We start from the raw sequence: 14,013 nt of genomic DNA, 5'->3' as shown, positions 1-14,013 counted from the left end.
GCAATGTTCTTGTACTTTTATCAAGCAAAAAAAAAAGTAGCCTTAAATGACTAGGTGGTAGATAAGTGACACAAAGTCAACTTTAATTTATTTAACCAAAATGAATGTAAACCACTGTTTTTGTTATTGTGGCCATGTTGTTGCAAAGTCACTGCGATGTAAATTTTATGTATGTATGTTAATGTGTAGGTGTCTGTAGAGGATCGCCTTAAACAGCTACAGGAGGCACACCGAGATTTTGGGCCTGCATCACAGCACTTTCTTTCCAGTAAGTTCTTTGAATGAATCGATATATTTGAGAAAGCCTTGGGTGCAGTCATATCTCAAACACTGCCTGCCTTTTACTAACTGCCCTCCAGGTTTCACTCGGCTGGAACACAAAAAGTTCGTCTTCCTCGTTGTTTCATGCCTGCCTGTTTCTGCAGGGGTGGTTCATTCTCAGGCTTTATAACTTCAGTGAAGTCCTCACTGATGTGCTTCCCTCCGGGATTACCTCACTATGTCCCTGATTCTGCCCCGGTTGCTTTCTTGGTTGTTCTTTGTCATTGTTTCCTGCAAGGTCTGACCGATGGCCATTCTAGAGTTGTCATGTGTTTGTAACTATATCTTCTCATTCCTTGCTGCCTTTGTCTTCAGCTTTCTCTTCCGTGCTTACTGGGATGTCACAAGAGAAGGGTTGTCTAGGTTTTTGCACACTAGAACTTTTTAAAGGGCTTCATGTTGTGTATTCCTAGAACGCTAAGTGAAGAGGATGGAAAGGCACGCTTCTCCTTGAGACAAATTCATGCTTTTTTTTCTTTTCAGTGAAATTCGTAGACATATAAGCCTATAATTTCCAAATATTCCTAGGAGAGGGCAAAAACAGATGCTTAACTCCCTCATTCTCATTTTGACTTATTCATTACAGATGGTGATATCAAGATTCATGTTGATTTTCTGACCTTCTAGTCCAACTACCATCATCAAAGTTTATGACACACAGTGTTAACTCTGGAAGCTCTCCAATTTTTAACTGAGTGCTTCAATAATAATGATAAAACAATTTCAAGAGTTATGAAAAATGAACATAAAAATGAGCAGCTTTGTCCCAGAGATATTAAAGCACCGTATGTGCTATATTAGCTAAATAGCTAATATTTTTTAACACATTGAATAAATCTTGATTTCTTATGTGGCAGCAATGTTCTTACTTCACACTGACAAGCAGTTTCTGAGTGAACAACATGGTAAATGAGGTGCAGTGTATTTAAAATATTACAGGTCTTATGCGAAACAATTCTTGGAGCCACTATTCCCTTGTTTAAATTGACAGAACAAACTGAAAACTTCAAAAGTACGTTTTTTTGTTTCTTTGTTCAGTTGGGTGTTTTGCTGTATGAATCTCATTTGAAGTGTAGTGCTGCTACTGTGGGTTTGTGGCACTTCCACTCTCAACTATAACCTTGACCTGGAAAGTACAGCTATCTAATAAGTTCCAATAAGAGTATACAGAGACACCTTAGGCACTGTTAAAAATGCCAGTGTAATGCTTTGGGAGACTAGTTAGTCTAGTTTATGTAATTAAAAGAGATTAGGAAGCAACATAGTGAAGTTGTAGTTTCCCTTACCCTAGTTGGTTTAAGCTGTTCCTGACTTCAGTCCTATGCCCGGGTAATCTCTCCACACCCAGACCAATGCAACTGTTTAGATGACTGGTCTGATCCATGAAAGGATCCTTATGTAAAACTAGGAAGCGTGCCAGGCATGACTGGCTGGTTTTTGTTTGCCTTGACCTGGATCACTTCCTTAATTTGGCTTACAGCATGCCACCACAAATAATTGTATTCGCAAGACTGAGCGAAGTGGTAAACTGCAGTTGGGAGAAGTTGGAATGAGTAGCTGGAACTTCTCAAACTGGCTTCGTTGCTGGATAAAATGTTCATAGAATTACAGCCAAAGAGACTGTACAGTGCCTTATCAGCATGCCTCAGCCTCGCTTAGGACATCTTTGGGGCTTGAAAGGACATTGTTTTTTATATTACGTGCAAAGGTCAGGAAGGGAAAGTTTCCAGAATGCACATTGGTAGATAGTGCAAAGAACCACAGACAAATACTACCAAATGCCTTCAAATACCCTGTTCAAAGCATCTCTGAATGACGTCTAGCCTTTTATTAATATCTGCAGTGCTCCTAGTGAGTGCCAGAATCGATAACTACTCTATTCAGTTTTCATCAAGAAACTGATTTTCAAAAAAGAATGGGAATTTCATTTTGCAGAGGTTCATGCAGCACAGAAAACTGACAATGTTTTGGAAAGATTTTTCCCAAATAAGTATAATATCACTTGACCTATAATAATTAACATTTGACATAAATTTATTAGATTGTTTAATTCATATCTCTGTCAGTGCAGAGTATCTATAGTCTCATAAAAAGTAAGTCAACTGCAAGCAAGCTGTGGCCACGTTTTCCTTCTTAGTTAGCTGACGTAATTTTAGTGTAGTAGTACCTCAGCAGCCATAGATGCCAAATTGCAGCATTCAAGAACGAAACTCCAGAGCTTATGTCCTCTTTCACCCATTTGCTTGATTTTCATGTCGATCTTCAGCATTATGAGTACCTGAGAGACTATTTTTTTGTTTCCTGCCTATATTTGAGCATTTAGCTGTTACTATATTTTTCTCTTGCCATGTAAATAACTAATTTGTATTGTAAATGACATTTTTTCTGTTTTTTTTTTTTTCCAGTGAATAATGTTTTTACTTAGTTTCCCAAATATACTTCAGAGTAATCTGTTTTTCAGTAGGTTAATCTAATGCTGCTTAAACTATAAAGCATCCAACTTCATGAGGTCCAGGTAGCAGTCACAACTGCTGAGGGAACAGCATGTCTGGGAAGAGGGTGAGACTTCCTATCTTTGCAACAGTACCAGCTTAGACTGACTCACGCTGTTTGTTAAGTGTGCCCTGCAGCGTAAGAGGTTTTGGAAGGCAAAAGAGCAAGTTACTCTCAAATCGGTTCCTCAGAGAAGGATGTGCTCAAAAGTGGGCCATGCTTGCAGAAAGTTAGGTAATCAAGAGTGTATTTAATTACTTTAGTTGAATGAATGTTGCATCTGATTTTTTAGGTATTTAAATTAGAGGAATTAGTCCCTCAGAGTAGGCATTCTGTTGTGGAAGTGTTGGCATACATGTTCAATATAAATTCATCCTGATCAGTTGTTCTTATATATTCTCTCAAACTCTGCTTCTGCAGTGAATCTAGTGAAGTGAATTTCTTCTGTGCCAAAACTCTTAATTAACCAGGCATCAGTTTGGTAATGTCCTGTAGGATGTATATGCACCTACAGTCCTTCAGTCAGTAGCCACTTTTAAGCTGTACACCAGCTGTCCTGTAGGCCTGAACATTTCTTCCTCATATATGTCCTGAAATCTTTAGATAAGCAGGTTGTATTGTGGCGTATGACTTTGTGCCTTTTATAGCTCAGTATATAGAAGGCTTGCTGGTGTTATGGATGGTATCTGTTGATGTATCAGACTCGCATATATCCTGGAAAGATTGCTGCTGTTCAGCAAGGAGTACAAAGGCAGGTTATAACGCTTTTTTATCTTTTATACAGTGTTAATCAATATTGATCTGAGTTGCAAATAGGAGCTAGGGGCTGTAACTAATAATAAAGTAGATACTTTTCTTTTTTGTTTTGTTGCCAGTATTTAGTTAAAGTAGTGAAGACATTTCTGAAAACTGGTGTCTCAGTGTGCTCTGGATGGATAGCGTGCTTGTTCAGAATTTATTATCCTTCTTTGGAGTAGAAGCACTACATTCATTTTTTTCCACCTTGGCATCAAATGTATGGCTAAAATCATCTTGATATAGCCTTTGTTTTCTCCAGCTGAATTTCTAATTACTATAAGCTTGTCTGCGAAATTTAGTTGTTCCCACCTAATTTATTATATAACCGCGTTAATTGTACAAAGAGAACAATAATAGTTGAATATCTTCTATCTGACAGGTGTTTTCTAATAATTACTTTCTGTTTGTTTCCTCAGCTTCAGTACAGTTTCCATGGCAGAGATCTGTTTCACATAACAAAGTACCCTACTATATCAAGTAAGTTTGCCTTGATTCTTAAGTTTCACATAAGCAAAACAAAGGGGTCTTATTACCATAAGTGACAGAAAAAAACAGGTGGTAATAAGTAACTAGAAATGTTAACAGGCTGATCTCTCTGCATAGTGTTATGCTGCGTGTACTAAATGTTTTCATGTTTATTGTTTTGTATATTGTCTCATTCAGAAATAGGCAGTAATAATATCAGTTACAAAAAGACTGCACTCAGATAAAAACAAAAACAAAACAAAGATGCTCCAGGGTAATAAGATACTGGGCTTTGTTCAGGACTTCAGACTGAGCACAAACTTACAAGTATGGTTTGGCCAGAATATAAGCTATACAATAAAGGGGAGAAGACTGAGTACATAATATATTTAAAAACACCAAATTCATAGCCTGTAGTAGTACTGTGGTGACTAATATCTGTAGAGCCCATTTTTTCTTTTGTGCAAAGTTCCTACTGAAAGAGGCACGCATTGATTCTCCTTTTTCTTTAGTTTTAGATAGTTTTTGTAGTGTATAATGTTAGCATAAATGTAAAATTAATGTAAAAGGTGAGTAAAATTGCACAACTGTATTTTATTGGGGGAGAACATGGACAATCCGTAATTTTGGTTTTCCCATTCCATAAGCATTTATTTATGTACTGTTTGTCTATCATTTAAAGAGAGAAGGATAGCTATTTGTCAGAGAAGTAAATGTAGCTATAAGAAGGTACAATGTACAGTAAACCAGGCCCAGAGTACTTCAGTTTGAGTTTGGCAAAAAGTACATTTTTCAAGACTGTTGGATAACTATGAATAGGATCTGCAAATAATTCATTCTAAAGAAGTATCAGCAAAGATTTTGTACTCTTGCATATTGCACTGTCATAAATTTGGGCGCGCCACATTTTGTGCTTAAAACAGTTTACGAGTATTTGATGTTTCTCAAGTAGGTGGGTAGTGGTAAATTTTTGTGTTTATCTGTGTCAATCAAACCTGTTGTCATCATTCTGGAGGTATGGCAGTTGTTTTTACAGTGTTGTGTGAAAATTATTTTTAGATGTCCAAGATAAGTAACTAGAAAAAGAAAAAAATCTGCTGTGAATAGCCTTGAGAGCTCTATGAAAGAGTTTGTGCCTGTGCTGAAAGGTTTTGTAGGGCGCTACAGAAGGCTGAGGTCTGCTGGAAGAGAGGTTCTTTCCTTTACCCTGACGTGGAAGAGGAGGGGACAGAGTTTAGACCAGAAGGGACAGTGACTGTCCTGCTTGAGACAGCAGTAAAATTGAACTGATACATCTACAGCATAATAGAAAGAAAACTTTGTAGCATAAAAGTGCAGAGAGTCAGAGGAAAACGACTGAACAGTCCTTTCTCTTGTTGCTAAGTCTTTTGCGAAGTATGAAGGATGACGATTCATATTCCTGCTCTACCTGATCGTAGCCAGTAGCTTAAATGTGAATTGTTTATAGGGTCTAAGTGCCTTTAAGGTCAGGTCTGTGGAGGCCTAGGAATGTTCGGAGACGGGAGAGATTGATATGGGGTAGGATAAGTAGTCCTAGAGCAAGTGACAGTTGGGTCCTCAGAGCACTACCTGTGATTGAATAGACGAAGGTTGAAATTCCTGGTTCATACTGAGCATAGCAAAGATTTTTAACTTGAATATTTCACATGCATATCCTTTTCTCATGTTTCAGGAGAAATTTGGAGGTTTTCTGAAGTTAGTGGGCATCTCCCCTGCCCCCATCCATGTCTTAAGTTCAATTTTTGATAAATCAGTTTTTTACCATGACAAATTCAATAGAGAGTAAGTCTTTCCAGTAGGCACGTTGGGTGCAGTCCTGCAAATGCAGAACTCGGTGGCAAAGTATCCACTGAAACTCGGGGCCTACTCTGACAGTAGTGCGCTGGCTGCCCTGTGTCTGGTGAGTGAGGCCAGCGAGGGTGGAGAAACAAAGTCCCGGTGTCTTTCGATAACTGGTTTAGTGGTCTTACACAGGAAATCTGATAAAGAGACAGAAGTGTAGGGCAAGTTCTCTGATGGTCAAGGTCTTTTTAGAAAGAGAGACTACTACGTGTTTTTTAAGGACTGTTTTAATGAAGTCAGCAGAATTAACTGCTGCATCTCAAAGAAGACTTTTCCAGTAGATTTTTCTCTGTTTTCAACACGATAGATGCTGCTGAAGCAATGTCTTGATAGTTATATCTTGAAAGAGGAGAATGATGTTACATGTAACCAGTAGGTGGTGTGTGGTATTTTTGAATGTTGGGGGATGGGGGGAAGAGGGGAGGGTTGGTTGGTTGGTTGTTTTTTTTTTTTTTAAAGCACAGGGAGGAATGCTGAATTTCTGCCTGTCAGACTGTGAAGCTGCAGACTGACCTTGGCAGAACCTTTGTTTCTTATTGTATGCTAATCCAAACTTCAGAGTTGGCAGGTAGGCAACCCAGATAGGCAAAATACTGAGTTATGGAAAATAAAACAGAAAAGAGCTGATTTTGAACTTCATTTGTTTTTACTATCATCAGGCTGGAGAGTACTCTTAGCTTTAAATATTATTTCTCATCTTTGCCCGTTCCCTAATTTTGAATGTAGTTGAGAGAAGAGAGGAAAAAACATACTGACATAAAAAACATATTTGGTTGGAGAGATTAAATGAGCTTTAGCAATACAGTTCAAGAGAGCAGTCAACAGGATCCAGTGGAGTTTGTTTATGCAGAGAGAATCTCTTGGAAAGATGTACAGATTAAGTTGTTATTTAATGTTTTTGCTGATATTTTTAATTGTTCTAACATCTTTGAATGAGGTGCTGATGATATAAAACACAACTTGAATAGAAAGAAAATTTATGATGAATCTCAATAACTCATATCCTTTGAGACCAGTTATGGTTACTGTTTTTGTGGTAAGATTCGTGTATTGAGGAATAAAGTTTAAGGTACCAGTTGCTCGTTTTACAGGATAGGAAGAAAAACAGCCGAACAGGGAGAATAAAAGTGTGATTCAGTGATGGATGGCTGCAAACTTTAATTCATTTTGAAAGGGAAGTAAAATGCTAATTGAAATCAGGCTAATTGAATTCTGAATAAGAACATACACTCTGTTTAGTCAACCATAAATTCATATGTTTAGTTCCTTTCATTTGCTTTTCTAGACTGTCCTTGTATGAGAAATATAAGGTGTTCCAAAAGTGACATAGCTGCAGATGATTTTGCAGCTGTACCTCTGTTAAGATGAGTATTTAAACAAATATTACAATCTTCCTAGTTTTATTGCATGCAGAGGGCAAAGTTTAAAAAAATTAGGGAACTGAAGATGAGAAGGCAAGAAGGAGTACTCTAGGGTGGCAATGAATCTATAAGGAGAATGTCAGAATGGTGCAAGATGTCTGTGTCTTCAGATAAGCAACATTTATTCTGTTTCTTTCCTGATGCCAGTGATAAAGGGCTTCAGAGTGTAGATCACTCTCCCCTCTCCATTTACTAACCATCAGCATGTCTATCCCTTCTGGAGTTGTATTTAATCAGGTACCACAAGTATGTGAGAGACTTAAAGCCAGCATCCAAACTCCTCTGCCCCATAAGTTCAGGCAGAGATAATCTGGGTTTGCAGCCTTTTGAAAAGGAGTGACTGTTCTGCATTGTTGGAAGAGGGACTCATAATTCTTTGAGCCCGAGTTTATTAACGTGTCTGTGCCCTGCGCTGTGGCAGATATTTAATTGAACTTAGCTTTATAGACATGATTTAGCCTGTCTCTTTCCTTCTCTCTGAATCTCTCGTTATATAAACCAAATTTGCTAAATGACTTTGCATCTTTAGAGGTGGCTTTATGTAGTCCCGTTTGTGTCCTATCTGGTTTTTTCTTAATGATACTTGGTAAAAATTTTTGTATTTCTCTAGTCTGATTCTTCTCTGCTGCAGTAAAATTCAATCAATGATGAGTGAAATAAAGTGCTTGAGAAAAAAAAAAAAACCAAACCTGTAAAATCTAGATGCTTCTGAAAAAAGTTGAGTCTTTCAGACTTTACAAAAGAGAACGAGACTAATGAGCAGTGTGGCGAGGGATGCAAAACAGCACATGCAGTATTTACTAATCCACTCCTGGTAATAAAAGTGGTAAGTTTGGACAAATGCTTTCAAGGGACAAAAATTGATTTTCTTCAGGCAAGCATGCCATTGAACCATTCATAGGTTGCTTTGCAAAGGTTTTGAGGTTTCATAATGAGTGTTTTCTATCATTTCTCATTCCTAACTATTTGAAATACACAAATAAAACATGCTTGACCTCTGTAACAGAAAATGCAAAAAATAGAGCCTATGTTTTTCAGTACTTCCATAAAAGTATTTTGAAAAGAAACAGAAAAATAAAGCAAACAATATGTATGATCTGTAAACGTGTTTGAAGAATAAATGATTCACTGAAAAGAATGCAAAGAAAACATAATTAACCTGGCATTTCTCACTGTTGTTCTTTTAACTGTAATTTAAATGTACTTCAGCTGTGTGCCTTTCACTGCTGTAAATTATTAGATATTTGTACTTCACTGAAGAAAAGAGAGGGAAATACAAAAGGGTCTAAGTGTGTTTAATTTCATGCAGAGCCTGTCCTGGTGTGATCATCAAATTGATCAATATAAAGTCCGTAATCACCCTGGTTACATTTCTGTTGTCCTGCAAAGAACCCAGCATCATCAGCATTGTAAAAGCCCATTTTATTGCCTCCTGTACCACTCTTTACTTTAGAGGGCAAAGGAGATAAGATGCTTTCTGCTTCTAGATCTTTCAAGGCTCTTCAGGAAGTCTTTCCTCTTGTTCATTTTATGCCTGTATGAGGAAGAGAGGAACTATAAATGGAACTGGGAACTTAAACTTTTTTCTTATTCTATTTATACCCATAATCCCACTCTTAGAATTATTAAACAGAAAATAAAATATAACTTGCAAAAAAAGATAATACAGATTTCAATTTTGAGCGTTTCCTCAATTACCAGTTGCTTTGCTGGTCTTCATTTTCTATTAAGGAAATGAGGTAGTACATTTTCTGTGGAGGGATTTCAAAATATCTGCATGTAAATTGCTTCACCAGCCTCTAAAATACATTACCCTTGCAATGCATCATGCTAACTCTTTTCCACCACCAAACAGTATTTTCTAATGACCTTTATAAAAAAAAGGAAAAGTACGGTGTGTAGATAAAACAGCATGACACATTTATACAGTGGAGACGTTGTTATCCCATTTGAAATTTGGCAAGGGCAACAAAAACACTGTTCTGAGTGCTGTAGATTCATTAGTCATCAGTAAAGATCCTGATCTCACTTCATGTTTTGTGCAAATGACCTCGTCTCCATGAACACAAAGCTTCTTAACACAATGCCGTAGTACTGGTCCAGTGTGTCTGTTCTCTTGTTGTGTGCCAATGATTATCAACACAGGCGTAGACCTGGTCCATGCTAAGAACTTATGCAAAAATATCCATGTCTCTGATTTTCTTTCTTGTAGGAAAAAAAGCTTAGAAGTACGAATTGAATTATTTTTCCCAAGTCCACAGACAGCTTGAAACCCTATGAGATGTGCAACTTGCTCTGTTCATTTCAGCTGCGGTATTCATTTATTTCCAGAGATTGTAATTTGAACCACACATTACTTACCTGCTCTTTATTTACAACCAGCAAGTGTTTTTAACAGGGATTATCTCTGACAATTAATAATTAGAAAGCTGCTGATAAACATAATGGATAAGAAGCAGGTTGTAAGGTGAAGTGTATTTATCATTTAAGCTTTAGAACAGTTTGTTAATATGTAGTTTTTAAAAATTAGGATATTTTTTGGTTACAACTTCTATTTTTAGTTATTTAAATGTACACAAATACATATAGACTCATAGCTGTTTTTTTTTTTAATTACATTGCCTTGTTATACAGTCTGTTCATGGATGTGTATTTTACTGCATGGCTTATGTTGTGTCAGTAGTTTTTGGCAGAAGCGAGGTGTCTCTTTTTCTGAATAACTAAATCTTGCGATACTAACAGAAAAATAGCACCAAATGAACTAACTCTCTTCTGGGTCACTCAGGGAAACACTTTCAGTAGTTCCCTGCCTGATCCATGTGGGAAGACATACCATGTCCACAGTACTTGTGATGTTATTCTGTAGACCGTCTTGCTTGCCCGGTAGCAGAAATGTAATCTTATGCCACCCAGTACATGTGGGATGAAATCTCATATCCTGAGCTCCCGTAGATCTTGGAAAGTCTGTTTTTCCTAGTGCCGTTTATATGCAAGATGAATAATAGCGTAGCTATTATTTACTCTTAACTAAGCTAAATATCATCTCATTCTGCAAGTAGTCCTGCTGAGTACTTGCAAGAGAAGGTGCTTCTTGGTGTGACTGTCACAGCAGCATCCAGCCTTACATTCTCATCATAGTAATATTGCTTTCTGCTGATGAAGCTTAACCTTTATGAAACAGTTCTGTGTCATCTCAATGTGCCTTTTAGTTTATATGAGTAATTGAGATGCCATCTGCACAAAGGGATTTACTCTCAAAGAACCAATGGAGATACTACTGTAAATGTCCTTTGACAAAATAATGAATCATTTCATTATTAAACGGGGAATAATAGACATAAATATATAAATAAATAAAATATATGGATAAAATAATGAATGAAATATATAAATATGAATATAATGAATAAAATATATAAATACATATGTGCACGTGCACACACACACGCACACACATATGTATATATTGTTTTCATTACAGGCTGTAAATGTGAACTGAGTATGTAGTCATGCCACCACACTGCACACACTCTGCTGAATTGCTGTAGTTTGTATGCTAGATTTGCCTGTGGTGTAATAGTGTTGTTGCAGCCAGCGAGAATTATTTCATTATGTTCTAGTAACCACTTCTAAGGCCTTAAAAATCACTAGAAGTGATAGTGATATCTAATGAATCAGGTGAGGATGGTTTAAGGAAAAGAGTTAGAAAAACAAGTTTTTATACTTGTCCCTATGTTTGAGCAATTTTTCTTTAAATCTGCGCCAGACTTAAAATGAGCACATGCACATTCACATGCCAGGTTTAAGTCATGGAGATACAGTATTTATGTTGAAAATCTCAGTATATCTAAGCAAAACTACACCTTTATTTCTTCAATTTGTGTATGTTGTTTAAAATATTGCCAAGAATATTTCAATTGATCTTGTAAAGGGTTCTGCAAAGCTGTTGAGTAATGTTCAGATGGCAATAAAATAAATCTAATTGCTAAAATATCTTCTGATAGGCAAAAAAGTTACAACTTCAGACTGAAATTTCTTGGGAAATTTATAGCTCAAAGATCAACTCCAGTGGAAAACAATGAATCTTCACTTTGTCTAAAGACTCTGTTTCTAATTCTGCAAGCTGAATAGGTATCAGACTTTACTCTGTGAAGACAGGAAAAAATGTGATTACTCTTTTAACGCTGCAGTGAAACCTGGGACAGAACTGTCACAGTATTTGGGATAGTGAGGGAAGACTATGTATATTTGTTTAGTGTCCATTTTTCTTTTCATAAGGTTGGTGAAATGACTACAATTATAAACTTTTAATATAATAAAATACCATAGAAAATTCAGGGGCATTCCAAATTTAGATTTTTGATCAGCTTCTGCCTTGCAGATTTCCCAGGTTTTCTGCAAGCTCAGCTTTCTGTCATTCAGGGCTCCAGATTGTTTTCTATAGGAAAATACAGAAAATGACATTTCTTCACGCTCTTAGCAGATAGTTTTCTTTCAGCGCTGAACTTTCGGAAGACTCCCTGTCATGTTTGTGTGGTGAAAACAATCCATCCAATCTGCATTAATTGCCTTCTGGACTTAGCAGAAGTTATGGACTACAGAGGAATGAAGTTGGAGCTCTGTCTTCGTGAGCTAGTACAAGCATTTTCTGCTGGCACTCTTCAGAAAATGACAAGAGCACTTTTGTTCCTGTAGTGAGAAGTGCACACAGCTTTAGTTACTTTACCTTGCTTTAGCTATTTCTGGTTCTTTGATGTTGTCACAATGACACCTTTCACACATATATGTAAAATACATATAAGGAAAGCAAGTAATAGTTTGTTACCTTATTTTTTAATGTTCTTGTAGGTCTGATTTCTTGTATGCTCTTTGTATTTACTGAGCAAGCTGCGGACAAGCAGGGGAGCATCCAAAGCTGCTTTTAGTCTTTGGATAGTAACGGACAGGCGATTGTTAACTACTGCAGTGCGTATCTTAGAATAGGTTGCTATGTTGTGAACCTGCATAAAAGGAGCTATGAGATCCCCATCAGAAAGATCTCCACCAACTTCAGCAAGCCCATGTCATCTGTTAGAGATCATCCAGTACTATGAACTTTCTAAGCGTGTTTTTTAGAGGTTAATCTGTTTGCATTTGTCTTGCATCAGTGGCACAAAAGCTACTGTAGCTACAATAGAGAAAGATGGATCACATTTCATAGAGCTGCTTTACAAACCAAATCACCAGAAAGCACTTTGTCTTGCCTGCCTACTGTTTGGAGCTCCTAACAAAATGATTTCTTAGTCTGACAATTTTATTTGTAATATAGGAAGGTTATCTGCACACCCATTTTTTTCTTCCTGTGAAGTCAATTTGTGTGTACGTAAAAGCCCCTGCGTATTATGAAACTGTAATCAAGCAAAAGTATTGCATTAAGAAATGTCACTGTGGAGACTGATTTCTCCCCCTGCCCTGGGTTTTTTTTATACTAAGTCTAGTCCATGGATTATATTCAGCGGAGGTAGTGGCACTGCCAAAAGCAGTAGGGTTAAGGTGCTGCCTCCTTTTATCTGAACAGATTATTCACTCGTTGGTTCATTTGTTCTTGGTCCATTTCTGTTCTTTGTTTGACGAATCCACTTGCAGGATTGCTCAGCTGTTATGGATAAGTTTCTTGTTAGGTGTTTTGGGATAAGGCTGGCACAATCACAATGACCTCATATAGCCATTTAGCAGCTATCAGGTAGTACTGACTTTTGCGTAATTATAAACAAGCCTTGATGAAGGGATGCTTTGTCCCCTTTTTTCAGTTCCACAGGAGGATGTTCCTTGGGCCTCCTTCTCTTGTGATTCCTAGTGGCAGGTAGTTATCATATATGGAATACAAAGGAACTGAATGATGAGTTTTAAAAACCCATTAGTACACAGCCTTGTATTTCTGTTTCTAATGGAAATAAAAATGTAAAAATATTTTCTGGTCGTTATTTTTAGGTATGAGTTTCATGTTGTGTTTTGTGCCGTTCTGTACAAGAAGAAAATTTAATTGTTGAGGTTCTTATTAAATTAAAAACAGAAACTGGATGCTAGAGCAGGATACAGAGATTTGGGATGGCCGCTTCACTTTTATGCATGCTTAACTTGAAGCAGAGAAAAATATTAAAAAATAACATTTTTGCGTGGCATGTTGTCATTAATCTTTTAGATAAAATTGTCTTTGAAAATACATACTTAAAGCATACAATTTTAATAATGAGACTGTTATTTGAGAGACATTTTAAGTGAAAATTGTTCTTAAATCCTTGAAAGCTGACTTAGGGAAAAGGTTTGATTGGTAATGTCAGCTCTTCAGGATTTTATAAATTGATTAGAAGCTGGAATCTAAATTGCAATTAGTTTTGCCTCCAGCCCAAATTAAACATTACTGAGGTGTACTGCAGTACATAGGTATATTTCTGGAAAAAAAAAAAGTAAGGATTTATTCGAATATTTTTTTTCTGTAAATAAGAAGACAGAAGGTCTTTTTGGACCTAGAAGAATTTAACAGTTTGTTTTCAGAAAGGAAAAATTTTGACCCAGCTTTTGCTGTGAGTCAGTTGTTGTTTGTATAGGGATGACATTTGCTGCTAATAAACCTTTGCAGATCTGCAGCAGTTCTTAGGTGGGATTTTTGCAA

The 14,013-nt window shown here is 36.8% G+C and overlaps 1 protein-coding gene across 8 annotated transcripts in view; it reads left to right on the top strand.

Annotated features, from left to right (window-relative positions):
• UTRN (utrophin) overlaps positions 1–14,013 on the top strand; it is a 402,533-nt gene that overhangs the window by 312,227 nt on the left and 76,293 nt on the right. For all 8 annotated transcript variants that reach the window (XM_068938835.1, XM_068938836.1, XM_068938837.1 and 5 more), the window contains 2 exons: positions 190–268; positions 4,029–4,089. In XM_068938835.1, coding sequence (XP_068794936.1) covers positions 190–268; positions 4,029–4,089 — 140 coding nt within the window. The remainder of the gene's footprint in view (positions 1–189; positions 269–4,028; positions 4,090–14,013) is intronic.

Source organism: Struthio camelus, chromosome 3 (assembly GCF_040807025.1).
Source record: "Struthio camelus isolate bStrCam1 chromosome 3, bStrCam1.hap1, whole genome shotgun sequence".
NCBI classification, from domain to species: Eukaryota; Metazoa; Chordata; class Aves; order Struthioniformes; family Struthionidae; genus Struthio; species Struthio camelus.
Note: the sequence above shows the minus strand (reverse complement) of the source record. Positions and strands in the feature narration are given on the sequence as shown.